Source organism: Myotis lucifugus, unplaced genomic scaffold (assembly GCF_000147115.1).
Source record: "Myotis lucifugus unplaced genomic scaffold, Myoluc2.0 scaffold_150, whole genome shotgun sequence".
Classification (NCBI taxonomy): domain Eukaryota; kingdom Metazoa; phylum Chordata; class Mammalia; order Chiroptera; family Vespertilionidae; genus Myotis; species Myotis lucifugus.
The window spans coordinates 1,996,296-2,014,246 of record NW_005871198.1 but is presented as its reverse complement, the minus strand read 5'-3'; the positions used below and the strand labels follow the sequence as shown (position 1 = coordinate 2,014,246).

General features: G+C 37.9%; 1 protein-coding gene across 1 annotated transcript in view; it reads right to left on the bottom strand.

Moving 5' to 3' along the window:
• Positions 1-2,315: 2,315 nt before the first annotated feature.
• THEMIS (thymocyte selection associated) overlaps positions 2,316-17,951 on the bottom strand; it is a 124,186-nt gene continuing 108,550 nt past the window's right edge. The window contains exons 5-6 of the mRNA XM_023759152.1: positions 13,467-13,602; positions 2,316-2,390 (exon numbers count right to left, since the gene is read on the bottom strand). Of these exons, the coding sequence (XP_023614920.1) occupies positions 2,359-2,390; positions 13,467-13,602 (168 nt within the window). The 3' untranslated portion in view covers positions 2,316-2,358. The remainder of the gene's footprint in view (positions 2,391-13,466; positions 13,603-17,951) is intronic.

Here is a 17,951-nt window from a genome sequence, read left to right as displayed (position 1 = left end):
ACTGCGCAAACATCATAGAGTGCACTTACATAAACCTGGATGGTATAGCCTGCTACACATCTAGGCTACATGGTACAGCCTACTGCTCCTAGGTTATAAGCCTACAGCATATCATTGTACTGAATAATGTAGGCAATTATAACACAATGGTAAGTATTTATATGTTTAAACATATTCTAAAGAGGAAAAGTACAGTAAAAATACAGTATAAAAGGTTAAAAATGGTATACCCCTACAGGGCATTTACCATGAATAGAGTTTGCAGGACTAAAAGTTGCTCTGGGGAGTAAGTGAGTGAGTGGTGATTGTGAAGGCCTAGGACAGCACTGTACATTATTGTTGAAACACTGTACAGCACTTAGTCTATATTAAATTGATAAAAATATTTTTCTTCCTCCAATAATGAATTAACCTTACCTTACTGTAACTTTTTTACCTTATATACTTTTTATTTCTTAAACTCTTCAATTCTTTTGTAATAAACTTTAAATGTAAGCATATTGTACTGCTGTACAAAAACATTTTATTTCTTTATACTCTTATTCTAAAAGCTTTTTCCTATTTTTAAAATTTTTATTTACTTTTAAAATGTTTTTGTTAGAAATGAAAGCACAAACACACACATTAGCCCAGGCCTGCACAGGGTCAGGATCATCAGTATCACTCCCTTCCGTTCCCACATCCTGTCCCGCTGGCAGGTCTTCAGGGACAGTGTCCCTCATAGCGCTGCCATCTCATGACCACAATGCCTTCTGCTGCGAGACCTCCTGAAGGCCCTGCTGGAGGCTCTGCTTGGGCAGGTGTCACTCCTTTCAGAAACATGTCCGCGATGGCTTGCTTGGTTTGTTTCTTTTTTTCCATCGTAGGTTTGTTTGTAAATAGATAATGTACCACGAATACCTGTCCAGATTGGGGTCCATGTTTCCACACTTTTTGAGGAGTTTTTTGAGGTCTGAAAAAGCTTCTGCCAAATTCGTCACTGACTTTCCCTAGGGGTTCTTCTTTTTCTTCTGTGTGTTCCGTTTACCTTGCCTAGTCTTCAGCTTCGTGTTCCTGTACTAGTTGCAACAACTTCTCATTAATCAATTGCTGAGGAACCACCTCTAGGAGTTCCTCAAGGTCATCCACACTTCGGTTAAGGCTGTTTGCCGTCTCGTCCACAGCTTTGTTGATTTTTGCAGCCTCTGAGCTAATGTTACAATGGCTATGATGTCACTAGGCAATAGGAATTTCTCAGCTTCTTTGTATTCTATGGCACCACCATTGTATATGTGGCCCATCATTGTCCAACACATTGTTAAGGGGTGCATGACTGTATAAACATTTTGTAAAAAGTCTATAACAGTAATTTTCTCTTTTGTTGAAAAGTTGTCTAGTGATTTGTTGTCATCAGAAACTCTTTGGAACTAAACCAATGGATTGTTTCTATACATTAAAAAAAATTATGAGATAGGAGATTAACTAATAACTTTTGTAAAGAGTATGACCTATGAACAAAGCCAAAGCTTGACATTAAATTCCTGTATAACTTCAATGAGAAAACTTATCTGTCTCTTTATTTTGTTAGATGCAACATAAAATTGTCCCTGTATACTTAACACATAATAATACATAAATAAAATAATTTTTCTAGGATCCTAATAAACATCCATCAAAAGGATTATACAGTACATAAACTAAGGCATATTAGCAGAACTTTGGTGAAACTGTGGTCATGAATTCTGGTTGTTAGGAAACAGGGGAGAAAGTTATGATAAAATCCCCAAGTCTCACGATGGCTTGGGCTGGTAAACCTCAACACACTTATTTACAGGGTACTTCCACAACAAATTAAAAATGTGAAGTAAAATTCATTTATACAGCCCCAAGCGAGTCAGATTAGAAACTTGGGTATTCTAAATCACTCCATAATATCTTAAAGTTATTTTTAACCGAATGATGAGAACACCAAAAAAATGCAAAACCACTTGTAAAAAGAAAAGTATTTGGTGACTCATCATCCTATTTTGTACTGGTTTTACTCAGAAACTGAAATATAAAATCGTTTTCCAATTGCTTAATAGCTGTTAGTGAAAATAAGAACCACACAAAATGTGCACATTAAAAAAATATGTTCTGGTGACAATGAAACAATACTTAAAGGTTTTGGCACAACAGAGTAGACTATGCGACATCTATACATAGGTTTCTGCTTTGCTTATCTGTTAAAACGTTTAAAGTTGTTTTCTTCTTTGCGCTGGGCAATCGAGTTTCTTGTGGGGGCCGTTGGGAAATCGTTGTTTTTCAGCTAGAAGGCCAGGCTTACTTTTCCATCACAACATTTATGGTCACTACCCAAGTGGCTTCAGTCACATCTCGTTATTTTTGATGTTTTTCATTTTTGAACATTTCTATAAGGAAAGGAAAAATAAGAAGGGTCTATCAGAAATATGTATTGGAAATAGCCAGGAAGAAAACTACTTGCTTTCAAATACTGCTTATAGGACACTCTCATGAATATATGCTTTTAAAGAAATAACTGAGATAAAAATAAGAAGAGTAAAAAAAAAAAGTAAGAAATGTAAACTCTTTAGATAAAAGGTAAGTATTTTTATGAGCTAGGAGATAACACCTTGAATTTGTAGTGTTTTTCAGTTTACAAAGTGCTTTCCTTTGCATTTTTAGTTTGTCCGCATAAAAACTCTATTATATAGGAAATGTAAGGGGAAAAAGTGAATTCACAGTGACGTTGAGAAACTTGTCCAGCAATCACACAACTTCACAAAGAGCCTGAGGTTGATTGTGCTCTAAAATGAATATCTGATTGCAGACCAGCACTCCTGCAGAAAAGAGCCCAGCCCTGGTGGCGTTCTGAAGACTACAGAGGAGAAAAGGTTACGTATAAATGTTCAAAGGAAGAGAAGGCAACAGGTCTCAAGCATCAGCTGTCTGAGCTAAAGCTTCTGATTAACATATACACAGACTTGACTTCACCACAGCATCATATCCACACTCAAGTAAAGAAAGCTACATTGCAAATAGGAAATGTGTCTGTGTGCAGGCAAGACACTTGATTCTTTTCCAGTACGGCTTGATGGAGCAGTGTGTGTGCGTGTGGGGGGGCTTAAAACCCCTAATAGCATGCACTAGCACCATACAGTCAAGAGGTAAAGAAAACCAGTCATCCCTTTCGCTCTCCATACCTGTCATTAGTGATCTGATAGGTGCTGGCCACATGGACACCCAGAGGATGCCTCGGAGGCTCTTGCCCCAGGGCCCATTAGCTTTGCCTTCCGCACTCCTTCCTTCCTCTCTTTTCCCTCCCTCCTTCCTCTCCTTCCTTTTTCCATTCATCTCTCCCTTTCTCTCCTCCTTCCTCTCTCCTTACCTTTGTTTCTTTTTTTTTTTATTCGACCCTTAATTTATTTAAATTTTAAGTTAATTTATTGGGGTGAATTTGGTTAATAGGTTTCAAGCATACATTTCTATGACACATTATCTGTATATTGCACTGTGTGCCCACCACCCGAAGTCAAATCATCTTCTGTCACCACATATTTGGCCCCTTTGTTTCTTTCTTCTTTGTTTCTCTTCTTTCCTCTCTTCCCTTCACCCTCCCTTTCTTTCCTTTCTCCCCTCCCCTCCTGCCTCTTTCCCAGCTCCCTCCTCCCCTCCCTCCCTCCTGTCCTTCCTTCTTTTTCTGCTAGATATTAACTCTGTAACCTTAAGGAAGTCATCTAACCTTTATGTGCCTCATGTCCTCATCTTTAATAAATGGGGGAAGTATAATAGTTCTTATTTTATACATGATGCCTATGTGCCTATTATGACAAAGATTGAATGAGTTAATAAATGTAAAGGGTTTTATATTTTACAGTGAGGAATTTTATTCTCACCAACTGCCAGTTATTTTTATATGTGTGAAATAGAAAGACAATGTATATAGTTTTGTGACCTCTGGGTAGCTCACAGGCTAATTGGGAAAGTTTTAGGAAAGGAGATGTCAAAGCAGAAAGAAGTGGAATTTCTCCACACATCATGTTAATTCCCTCAGCAGCCTGATTTATTCTCCTCTGTCAACATCTCCTCTCAGTGTCAACTGGGGCTTGGGGCTGAGGGCTGGGGGCAGAGCAGGGGCAGTCAGTGGCTGATGAGAGAGAGGCAGCCTGGATTCCATGTTCTCCTTGGTTTCTTTTCCTCTCCTCATCACCCACTATTCCCAACTGCTGCCCGTGGATATTTTGGTCTTCCTTGCACCACAGCAGCAATAAATCGACACACTGTAGTAGTATATACATTATAGATGAAAGGACATAGGGTTTTTAGGCAGTATGCCCAGATTTTATTCTCACTCCTATCTCCTACTATCTTTGTGACTTTATTTGTAAAAAAGGGATAACAACAGTATTCCTCCCTCAGAGTGCTGCTTTTCTTGGGGGAAATGGAGATTGAGGGCAAATGAAATAGATATACTGTAGTATAGAAAACAGAAAATAAAGGCCTCGGTATGATTCCTTATTCTGAGACTTACTGGCTATGGGTCTTGAGGAATCTCTAAATTCCATTACTTTATCAGTGAATGAATTTTGATAATCATAACTGAATCACAGAGTTGAAGAAATAGCAAATGAAATAATGGACCTGCAAGTACTTTGTAAAATGTAAAGTGCTACAGGAATATTACTTGCTATTACCATCTCATATTCACATAAAACTATTATAAGGCCATAGTTTGAAAGTTCAATTTGTCATCTTGACAGTTATTAGTCTCACTCTCCCTTGTCAATAAACTGATTTAAGATAGTACATAGTTAAGCAGAAAAACAGGAGGAGATGGGATTAGTATAATGAGATTATTTTGACATAAAATAATAGGATTTAAACAATCTTAGTTTTGGAGGGGACCTTGTAAGTGGCCTCTCTCTGCCTGAACTAGTCCAATCTTCCACCCAGTGTAGGAATGCTCCAACTAACATCCACACTCAAGTTGACAGAACAGATGTAACATTGAATTGAAACTGTGTTGTTTATTGCATTAACTTTCAAGAAGTCTCAAAATGTGCAGGAACTTATTTTTCTGATGATTACTTAGGTTATAAAATTCAAATTGATTTAAAACCTCAGTTCTTTTGGTATTCACCAACCATTCCTTTTAAAATGTCACAAACTTAATATGGAGGTGATGTTTCTTACATTTAATTCAATAGTCACTGATTACTTTTGAATACTCACAATTACTTAAATGATCAAATTAAGTGAGAGATGTGGAATAATATATACTCAGCTCCTTGGAGACCAAGCCAAACATTTCATCCACTGAGGAATAGATATAGAATGTAGTTTTGTTTTGTTTTTCTCTCCAAACACTATCCTTCAATAGTCAAAAGTGTCCTGTGATAGTCAAAATCTACATTTATGTAGGAATAACCTGCTGTTCAACCAACAAATCAAAGCTTTATACATATAACATTAATGGCTAATTTGTTGACTGAGAGGATTAAAGTGAAAGAAAATTTTTATTTTCTTCTATTTTGAAGGAATCAAGTTCAAGTATAAATAAAAGTGCTTTACCTTCTTTCATAAAATTGGTATTTCCTAAAGACTTCATTTGAACCCAGGTCAGTCAAACCCTGCTTGTTTCTCTGTTGGGAATTTTGAGTGCCAATCTCCTCAAATTGCTCAACTTGATGGTGAACAGTAAAATCTGCAGTAAGCACCTTTAGTAGGCAGCTTGATTGTGAAATGTGTTTTCCTGGAATCCCTCCTGAATATTTCCAACAGGATTTTCATCCATGTACCATTTTCATATCTATATTCATCTTATACTTTTCTTAGCATGTGTTATAATTCAGTTATTGGTTGAGATTGAACTAGCTGCTTTATTCTTCTCATCTATAGTGGTTATAAGATATTGTACCATTTTTCAGAAATGGGTCTGACACTTATACTACTGGCAACTTTTTTCACACAGAAATTGTTTGACAGGTGTCATACACTATATTTCAACAACAGAATGGGAGTCTGGGGTTCATTTCTTTACTCAAATATTTATTGAGAACCTATGATGAGCCATGCCATTTTCTAGAACCTAAGGATACAGAGCACTGATAGAAAGTCTCTGCCATCATAATGCCCTCACCTAGGAAAGGTGACCCATAATCAAAATAAGAAATAAAGTTTTAGATGGCATTAGGGAGATAGGCAGGTCCAGCTAGGAACACTACAAATCTAAATGAGGTGGTTACAGGAGGCATCACAAAGAAGGTAATGGCTATGAAACTGTGTGCTTTTAGGAAAGAACTAAAAGAGGCAAAGCTGAAAGCCATGCCGATTTCTGGAGGGAAGATTGTGACAGAGAGAAAACAGCCTATGGAAGCACTGAGGATGGAGGACCCCTAGCGTTTCTGAGGAACAGTTAGGAGGCCAATTGTGAGAAAGGGGAAGAAGTAGAGTGATCCCTGGAGGATTGTGAGGAAAGGAGTTCCATGATCTGATTAAGGTTTTAACATAATTACTCTGATTGCTGTGTGGAGAATGGGGACAGTATGAAGTAAGGGCAGAAGCAGATAGATTAGTCAGGTTCTCAATACAAGAGTCCAGATGAGAAATGATGATGACTTGAACTAGGTTGATAACAGTGACCATGCTAAAAAATGATTGTATTCTAGACATTGTGTGAAGATAAAGCCAATAGGGCTTGTTGATGTAGTGGGTGTGATGAGTGAGAAAAAAAGAGAAGTTACTTACAAGTCTTCTACTGCATTATTTTAAAAGTGTGGTCCGGAGACCCCAATCACCCAAGAAACAAGTTGCAATAGATTCCAAGTTCCTACCTGACAACTTCTGAATTACACTCTCTAGAGCAGAGGTTAGCAAACTTTTACTCTAAAGGGCCAAATAGTAAATATTTGAGGCTTTGCATCTGGTTTCCGTCAAAACTACTCAACTCTGCTGATCGAGTAGGAGCAGGAAAAGAGCCATAGATAATAGCTAAATGAACGAGTGTGGCTGTGTTCCAATAAAACTTCATAGAGACATTGAAATTTGAATCATATGAAATTTTGACAGGTCAAAAATATTTCTTTTCCTTTAATTTTTTCCAAACACTTAAAAATAAAAAATAAAATTCTTACTTTGTGGCTGTACAAAAGCAGGCAATGGGACAGGTTAGACCAACTGCCAGAGTTTGCCAACTCTGCTCTAGAGAGCAGATCCTGAGAATAAGTATTTTTAACATGCTCATATGTGACTTTCTTTATGTTCAAGAACTTAGAGAAACACTGAAATAAATTTTGAAAGTTACGTCATCTGTTCCTTCTTGTTTTGCTTAGTTCATGGGTCAGATTAAAGGTGGTCTTCTTGAACAAAATAAAAACCAGATTTAGTTTGGAAAAATAACTAAAATATTTTTGCCTGCCCCCCAAAAATGGTGAGAAAAAGGGGAAGGGCAATTTAAAATAATAAGATTAAATATTATTCATGAGTAAAATGGAGGGGGAGGCTCAAAAACTTATTTAGTAGTGACTTTCATGCTTTAAAAATGCAATTACCATTAAAAAAGAATCAATCAATGATTTGTACTTGACTCTATGAAAGTCAAAGCTTATCATATATATCCAGCCCATTGTTCTACCCAAGTTAAATACTATCACTGATCTTAAGAAAAAATGTTATTTTTTCATACGAAAGAATACTCCTTATCATAAGTTGTACATCACACACACAGCTCATCTCTACTTGTAGCGGCCTGTACTAGGTCTCAGTTGTTATGAGTGTGCACCATAACATCTCTTCATCTAATGCTTTAGTTGTTCTCTTTCTAATGTCACCCCCAAATCATAAAATAACAGGGGGAAATATGTAAAAAGTTAATTCACTTAAATGAAATGATTAATCACAATCATGTTATTGAAACTGATCTTTCTGGCCTTAAAGTAATAGATTTTGTTTCTTCATCTGGTAAGTTTTTCAGCCTTATTTACACTTTGCTGTCATGCTATTGCCTTCTCTGTCTCAAGATTTAATTTACCAAAGTTTTATTTCTGAGACAAAATCAAAGAGAAACTGACAATTTTTTATTTTAGAGAAAATAATTTTAAAGAATAAACTCAAAGGCATTTTTAAGTTCTAATAGACCTAAAACTATTAGCAAAGAGTTTGGGGATTTTTTTAAAGGACTTATTGGTGAAAAAATAATATGTTCATAAGTCCTTAGTAACCACTATAAAGCTGTAAAAGTGGTGATGAGAAGAGTCAGAAAATGAAGATTAAGACCAGGTTTCAAAACAGGGTATCTCAGTAATCTGTCTTAGTCTAACATTTCTGTCTCTTAAGACCTGAAAGATATATTTCTTCAAATCTCTAATAGGTTCTTTCATAAACCACCATGATACACGGTTAATATTATGCCATAGCGACTAATATACAGCAAGTGCTAAACAAAGGTTGTTGAAGGAGCTTTGTAATAATGATAATTTTTTAGTGTCTACTCTATGCCAGTCTCATTACACAATTTCATGTGAGGCCAATATTTCTATCCTCCTTTTACAGACCAGGAAACGAAATCACAGAGTAACGTGGCAGCTCAGTCTTGGGTCTGTCTGGTTGCAAAGCCGGCACATTTTCCTCTATTCCTCACCATCTCACAGACTGCTTCCCCGATGGCGAATGTTCTGTCCAGCCACAGATTGCGGAGAGAATGGAGTGAAAAGAAAAGACAAGGAAAGACAAAGTTTACTTTGCTTGGAGAACTGTTTTTCCCTTTCAATACGGTATATAGTTTTGCTTTTATAATTAACATTCTGCTGATGAGAACTCCCACTGGTGAAGGCTGAGGAGTCAGATTTCCCATGAAGAGCAAGCACTGCAGGAAATAAATTAATCTCCAGGGAAGACGAGGGGCAAGGCTGTCAGTACGCACACAACTGCCTAATAGGAAATGATATTGCAGAATTGTTCAAAGAATTTGAAATGACTGCGGGTCTCCTTCCAGCATATTCTCAAACATTTAAACCTTCTGAGAAGAGGGAAAGAAGTTGCTATAAAATGAAGAGCAATCTTATAACATTTTACTTCAGGCTGTCAGTAGTTCCAAAACTTAGATAGTATTCCCTGGAAATATAAGGGCAATTCTACTGGTGTCATTATTTTGTTTATGTTATGAAAACGCTGCATTGATGTTAAATGGCAGGATAAAAAATATACCAGATTTTTGGATTACTGGTTTGAAATGATCCAATATTTTAAATAACAGGTTTTCTGGTCTGGAGTAAAAGTAATTATTATGCTTCAAATTACACAATGCTCAGAATAACACTAATTGCTGAAGTGTTTCTTAAAATTGAGAGACAAGACTATATTTTATATCTAAAGTACTACCTCTTTGTAGCATACATTCAATCATTCGGTCAAGGTCTTTAATACAGAACCCTAACTTTGTCTAATTCTCACACTAATCCTGATGGGGAGCTGCCTTGTGTTTTGTTTTCCATCATAGAAGTAAAATCGGAAGTTTAACATTAGAATTAATTTAAAACTCAATATAAAGACTGCTTTGGTTTCCTATAGATCCATTCTTTAGTTCTGGCTCCCTCCTTGACCTCAGTGAAACGTTTTTCCATGGAGCGCCTTTCCTCTCACCTGGTTAATTTACCATAATAAGTGTGTTCGTAGATGTGGGATCATCTCCATGTGAGCCTTACTGAGAGATGAGCAACAGTTGCATCACTCTGTGATATCAGAATAGGCCATAGAAGCAACGCTTTCAGAACTGACAGGGCATGAAAACGACCTGGCACACCTCCTATTTTGGTGAGGAAAATAGGCCTCAGAAAAGTGAAATATTTTGTGGAAGGCCACCCATCTAGTTTGCGCAGAGCTGGGACTAGACCTCAGAGTAGCTGTGCTCTATTTTCTCACCTAGGCTTCTCACCACTTGGCAAGTCTAATGTATGGAGGATGAGTCTCGAGTTTAGCATGAAGATGTAGGAATAATTAGAAGAACATAGTTGAAGCTTCAAAAGAAAGGCAATTCCATTAGAGAATGTTGATTAGGAAAGTATAAAATTTGTTCAGTAGAGAACATTTATGTAGGGCAAAACCAAACAGGCATATTTTAAAAGATGAAGCCTCCTGTTTAGCACCGGATCACCAGAAGCAACCACTGCATTAGGGAGTGGCCTACATAATAATCACATCCTCCTCACAACTGACTGAGAATCCTCTGATACCAAAGGACTGCTCTTGGCTGAAGGAAGCCACCTTGCCCACAGCCATGCCCCCTCCTCAGGGGCATCTGCATCCAATGCCTGACTGATTCGGGAGCTGTAACGGCCTGGTCCCCTCACCCCAACACAGGGCAACTCTGAAGAGCCAGGCCAGTTCCAGAGCTCCCAGTGGGATCAGCCGAGGTCTTCAGTGTCTTTTAACTTCTTCCTCTCCCCAGGCCTGCTTTAGTTCCTCTGCCTATGTGTTTTCCTGAGAGCCCTCCTTAATACGCTGCCCCACACAAGTTTACCCTGGGAATGAGCCAGGCAACAAATTGCTTAAAACAAACATCTGCACGTGACACACGTCACCCACCAAGAATGGCACAGGTGAAGCCTCCGCTCTCCCTGCCGCAGAGGTAAGATGGGAAAGGGGTCTGTTAGGAAGTTTCAGGGCCTCCTTGTCTCTGCACAATTACCGTGTTTCTTGGACTCAGGGGAATCAGTGACTCATCTCCAGAAGATTTCTAGTCCCTTCTCATGTCCATAGGATTCCTAGAGGCCATGAACTTCCCAATGGGATACGGTTCTCAAAGGGAAAAAAACAGATAGAAACTGAAAGTCTGCAAGAGCCACAGGAGGAGATCTTCACCTGCACGTTGCAGAGCACACCGCCAGGAAACCAAGTTTTTCTTAGCCATCAACTCATAGAGATGCCGACGTTAATTATAATAGCGAGGATTCGATTGGAGCTGATGGTGTTCTACACCAACTTTAACCTATTTTATCTAATGCAGCTTTTGAAAGAGCTTACGGTGTAGCACTGTTATTAACCCAATTTTACAAATAAAGAGATAGAGACACTAACAAATGGCTCGTGGTACACAGCCAGCGAGTGGGACAGACAAGATTTAATCCCAGCAGTCTGAGTTCAGACTCCAAAGGTTAACCACTTAATCATCCTACTTTCAGAGAACTGTTCTCTTAGTAATTTATGAACAAAACAACCTGCAGACTTAATAACAGTGCTCCTAAAATAATACGTGGTCATCGCCAAGCAACCAGAGTGAATGAAGGACCCACAGAAGGTCATCCAGGAGGTGTGGGGAGTCATTTCCATCAGGGTCCTAGTGACAGGGGGATAGGGCTGACCGAGGTATATATACTTGGCTGTCCTCCTGGCTGCAACAGCAGAACTGTTGACATATGTGCGTTCACAGTCAAACTTCCAGGTATTTACGTTCAATCGTTGACATATGTGCGTTCACAGTGAAACTTCCAGGTATTTACATTCAATTCCAAAAGAAGGAATTCCCTCTAGAGAAATTATTAGATACACATTCAAAGTGGTTCGACTTCATCTACCTGGAAGAAAAAGCTCTAGGCGTCCAGAACGAGTAAAACTACAGAAAAAACTACAGAAGCTGGAACCCTGTCCTAATACGGTTTTTTTTTTTATATAATATGCTACAAAGATTCTAAAACTGGCACTCTCACCAGAGAGAGTTTAGAAAATGACCGACTTGTGTCTAAGTAGTAAAAAGAGAGGGAAGCCCAGAGAGGATGCCCTTTGCCCATCGGAACTCCACAGTGGTGGCTGTTCAGAGATGAGAATTCATTCCAAGTCTGGTAAATGCTCAGTAGAGAGACAATGAGTCTTTCTATTTTAAACCAAAAAACATAAACTATATTACATGAGGTAGATGAAATTTGAAGAATAATGTTCCTGCTTTACTTAACTTTTGTGTTTTCACATATGGAATTGTCACACCACTCTAGTTCATAATGGAGACCGACTCTGTGATGTATTGTGATCACAAATGGGATAGCAAATGAAAACATTGCTCAGATGAGCATACTAAATAATTTTTCTGGGGGAAAAAATGCATGTTGAGATTACCTAACCTAAGTAACGGTTCATTTTACTCTCTTGAATAAAATTTGGTAGTCTTGCCTAGAACCTATACTTTAATACAAAGATATTTTTCCTTAAATCGTCACTTGCAGGCAGTATGTTTGAGACAGGGCTTGCCCTGATCTGTGATATACTCTGAACTATTCATTCGGGCTGCAAAGCTGGGGCTGCAATGTACTCTCCCAGGAAGATGCACACACAGTGATAGGTCAGACAAATTTCCCTATAACTGAAACAAAAGCTTTGATCGCAGGAATGTGTTATCTGGTACTTTTTAGGATCCATCATCTTAGGGAAAAAAAATAGTTTCCTATAAATTAATGATGGCTTGAGACTCAACACACTGCAGCAATTTTTCCTGTAGTAGCTGTTTCTTGTCTAGTTGTACTTGGTTAGTGTTTGAAACTCGGAGGAATGGGAGGAATGGCAATATGCATGGTTTTCAAAGCCCTTTACAGAATTTCATTTTTATCACTCGAAGAGAGTCAATGAAAAGGTAATAAGAAAAGCTCCATGGGATATTTTTATGGGAGTGTCAGAAGCCAGTGAGCTAACTACATGAAAGAACAGATTGTACAGAGTTTCAGCAGCAACACTGCGGAGACTTCTTATCTAGTCGTGTGACTTTTACATGCCCTTGGAGGAAGAAAGAGCGCTCGCTACAAAACCAGATAAGGAGGGAGAAGAAACAAACCATATGCTTAAGAATAATTACAGTTTCATTTTTCTTACAAACTGCAGTGTAAAGTTTCAAAGATAACGTGTAATAGACATTGAGCTGCTTTGCTGTGCCTAAAATAATTCCCTTGCTAACTCATCTCAGGTTTGCACAATATGGAAGTTAGACTGGGTGGCTTAATTGAATGCTATCAACATCTCCACAAGTCCACTTGCTCCTGTTTTGCTTTCAGTAGAGGTGAAAACGATCAGATCACCCTTTCTATAAACGAAGCTGTGATATTTCAAGTCTGCACTAGATTACTTAGCTGACGCTTCTTTAAACGGAAACATCGCAATTATGTTAACCTCACCTCAAGACATTAATCCTTCTTAATTCTAGCAAAAATTTAAAAATGTCAGTGTCATGATAATACAAGCAGTCTTAGAATAAAGTACTTCCTTGGCCATGAAAACCATAAGTGAGAAAAATCTAATAAAAAACAATGAAGAGACCTAGCATTAGTGTGAGTGTTCAATATTATGCTGCATTTAAAACTATTCCAATGAGATTTTCAGGTCAGACAGTCACTTTGACTGAATTATATATTCTAAACAAAATGGTAGTAAGAATCTGTATATTGTGCATTTGTCGCGGAGGTGGCTGGAGCCCCCATCATGTGGCTAACGACCTGTGGTTCCATCGGTGCCTGCTACTGCCGCTGCTCCGCTCTTGCTTCTCTCTTTCTCCAGATCAGCCAAAGCATTTTGACAACCAACTGGTACTTTTGAATCCGGGCCAGCTTGATGGGAATGAAGTTTCTTGGATATATCTACACGGAGACTCTGAAATGAGACAGGCCAGAGTGATTGATTTTACAAGTAAATTATCAGTCCAAAATAAATGCTTCCCAGGGATATGACAAGGGTAAACATTTATCAAATGGCAAGTTATTTCTCATATCTGGAACAGAACATTCTTATGTGTCAAAGGGAGTTACAAACTACATTTTCATCCATATATTTTGGTAACCTGGGTGTGGAAGTTTTGTGGCACTCTAAGTGACTAGTATAAGAAGACATCTCAGATGTGGAAAGTCATTTCCAAAGGCCATTTGTATATGTTACTTTCTTCTTGTGAATCTTATAAAGTACTCTTCATTTAGAATATTTTTGCTCAGTTTTTATCTCTATAGTAAATAACCCTGCATTTCATTATATATTGCATAATTACACACTGTATAATGAAGAGATTTCACTTCTGTATTATTGTCATTCTTTTTATAAAGCAAATCATAACATCTGCCTAAAAATAAATCACACTTGTATCAGTATCATGCAAACTTGACAAAGTTCTTCCAGTCAATTTAAGCATAATAATTCATCATAACAATGAATTATTAAAGCATAACATCAATAAACCCAAAAATTCATCTCGCATATGAGATGGCATATAGTGTTTGATGTTGTACTAGTATGTTGTATGCTTCAAAGAATCATCAAATAGGAGCCAAAATTAAGACCTAAAAAGAAAATGAACTTTCAGCATTATGTTTCATACCCAAATTCCGACTAGAAGTTTTTCAGTTTGAATGTGATTACAAAATATTCAAAGATTCACAAAGTCATAATTACCCGTTTTGGGCTATCCACATAGCCATGTTGATTCACCAAAGGATAGCACAATGAACAACTTTTCTTAAGTTCCTCCTACAGATTGTGTATAGCATTAAATTCATTAAAAATTTCATTGAAAGCTTGAATCAAAGGCTTTAAAGATTGGAAAAGACCAGTAAGAAAATTAGGGTCCAGCATAATTACATGATTCACCCAAATTAACAAAATAAACAGTGCTGAGCTTTTGGGATATGTCTCCTGACCCTTAGTCCAGTGCTCCTGGTGCTATTCTATGATCCAATCATTCATATATTCATTCAGTGTGGTGGGCTGGTTACTGTTATGGCCCCAATTCTTTACCATTCTCTGTATCCAGGTCCTGTCCTTGTCATTTTTTCAGTGCCCTCATACTCTGACTTTTGACTTGTCCATGTGACTTCCTCTGGACCCGGATGACATTGGCACATCAACACAAACAGAGACTTGACAGATGCTTGCATAATTGTTTTTTCTCGTTCTTATTCTTCCACTCTGCCATAAGAACATGCCTAGACCGGCTTGCTGGATGCTGACCAGGACAGAGAGCAGATTCAGGTCATCCCAGTCATCCGAGATGAGACAATCACAGCCAGAGGAGCCCCAGGCATTTGGGCAAACCCAGCCTAGGTCAGCTGAACTCCACAGCCTCAGGAACTAAATAACTGTTTTTGGATGTGTGCCATTCAGTCTTTCTGGTGAGTAGGCAGCACTGTGAGGCAATAGATAATGAGTACATCAACAACCATTCATCTGTATTATCCCAGGTCCTGGCTGCAGTGTGAGAATACAAACGTCCTGGACTCACATAGTCTCAAGCTCTAAATCGTTCAAACAGAATTTCTTAAATTGTTTAAGCAGAGATTTAAAATACAGTGTGGTACATCACGGGTAAATAATTCTCCAACTCCTTTTCTAATGACAAAAGGAGGGATCCTGGTGACACTTCCAGTGACAAATCAGGTCAGAGTCCGAGTGTTGGTATTTCCTGGAACCAAACTACTACACTTGTTTACACTTGACTCAGCCACAGCCCACAAAAATGTAAGTCCATTACTCACCATGAGTTTATAAATTTATTGCCAGGCTTTCTCTGTATCCACCAGCCCTCTAGGCTCTTTTCCCTTCTTTCTCTATGCAGCATCCATCCTACTTCTAAAAGCAGATGTCAGACATTACCCTCTTATCTCTCTGCAGCATTTAACATGTCTGGTCACTCCCTTTCCTGTCTCTGGTGTCCCTCTTACCACTCTGACTACTCATTCTTGGATTCCATTGACTGTTAAGTGTTCCTCAAGGTTTTGTTATTGATCTAATTATTTTTATTAACCATCTCTAGATAATTTCAACAATTATATGGCTTAATTTACCAACTACATGTTATAACTCAGGGGAGGGGCCAGATTTATGAAACAAGATGAGGCAGAGCTTGTATAACATGATAAGCACTCTGGACTCCAACTCTAATGTCCTTTATTTAGTTCTACAATCCCACCATTCTTCCTTCCCAAGGTAAGGCGTGGCTATTCCATTTACCTAGGACATTATCACAAACTCAAGACTTCCTTCAAGGTTTCCCTTACCGTGTAGACTTTAGCCAGAACCTTTGTTTTCTAGTCTCTGAGCACCTTGTCCTTGTACTGCAAAGCAGTTTTCACAAATACAATGAAATAACACCTGGATTAATGTTTAATGTCTATTTCTCTGGTTAAAAATATAAACCAACTAGAATGAGGACTATATCTGTCCTATTCAATGTTCTCAGTTCTTATCTAAGTGTTTTAAATACAGTAGGTATCAAATAACTACATCCTATATAATAAAAGGCTAATATGCAAATCGACTGAACAGTGGAATGACCCGTCACTATGATGCGCACTGACCACCAGGGGGCAGATGCTTAATTAGGAGCTGCCCCTTGGTGGTCAGTGTGCTCCCACAGAGGGACTGCCGCTCAGCCAGAAGTCAGGTTCATGGCTGGTAAGTACAGTGGCAGTGGTGGGAGCCTCTCCTGCCTCCGCAGCAGTCAGACATCCCCGAGGGCTCACGGACTGCGGGAGAGCACAGGCCGGGCTGAGGGACCCCCCTCCAGTGCACAGATTTCATGTACCGGGCCTCTAGTATTAAATAAATGGAGAAATGCTTGAATAATATAGACTCAAGTTTTACAACTTTTTCTTTGTCTAGCTTATTAATGGCTACTACATACTCACATGTTCATATGTTAAGCATGATATACAGTCACTAACAGTAGTCATTATATAGTAGAAAGGCACACATATTTGAACTTATTTTAGTCATTAAAATACATATTGAAAATCTTATGTTTTTAAATAAACTCATCGATGCAATTGTTGCAAATACTATAGTCATATAATATTCCATATACATCTCTGGTTCAAGTTAGATTAGTCACTATATATTGAAATTATAAATCAAAGAATGGTTATAAAAGGGAAACTGAGAACTGAGTATGTATATACAGTTGCTCTATATTACTGAGGCACAAGATTGTGGCCTGACAATAATGAAAGAAATAAAATTCTATGTCAGGAACTGCTTTACAGATGTCAAGCCTTCAACTTGAAGATCAGGTACAGAAGAAAATGAGAAAAATAAAATGTGTGCAAAGAATAAAGAAGAACACCAATAAATTTGAACTGGCATGCATCAGGCCTTTGTAACCACTCTAGAGTTGTACTTTAAAAATAAATCCTGTTTATTTTGTATAATTTCCACTTAACTTGTCATTAGAAATGAGTCATTAGAATCCTGTCTGTTAATAAAAAGCAACTGTTAAATTATTTCTCATGTTTTTCTTGGCTTGTAGTTTGCGTACTGCTTTTAGTGTTCCTGCTGAAAACAATGATTCAATTACAAGGTACTGAGTATTTTTCTCATGAACAAAGAAAGGGACAAATAAACATTACCATAAAATAAGATGTCCATGAAAAAAATTAAAATATTTCTTCATATCAATCATTCATCTCTCAAACCGTTCATTGAGATTCCCAGTGCATGATTATATCCACGTGTGACCCTTCTCCCCAAGGGTACAGAAAGCTTGCCTTTCCTCAGAAAGCCACATATAGCCTGTCTTGGCCCACGGACTAAATATCATCCACATTTAAAACAACATGAAGTATCCTAGATAATGTACTTCACTTTATACTTTGTAAAAAATCACTCAATCTCCTAACAGACTAAAAAAACCACCTCCTCCTCTGCTTATATAAACAACTGCTCCTTTCATGCCTGTACTTTTTATTTTATCAGAAAAGTAAATTCAAGTGATGTTTGGGAAGAAGTTTCTCAGTAACTTTCTTCCTCAGAATTAAATTCTACTTGGATGAAGAACAACAGAAACAGAAATTCAGAAACTCCATATTAAAATAAATAAATAAGATGAAAACCCAACCATAAGAAATATAGGTTTGTGATGCACATCAAATTATCATTCCAGGATACCATGTAAACCTCATGCAATCTGTCTTCTAATGTGTGTGTGTGTGTGTGTGTGTGTGTGTGTGTGTGTGTGTTTT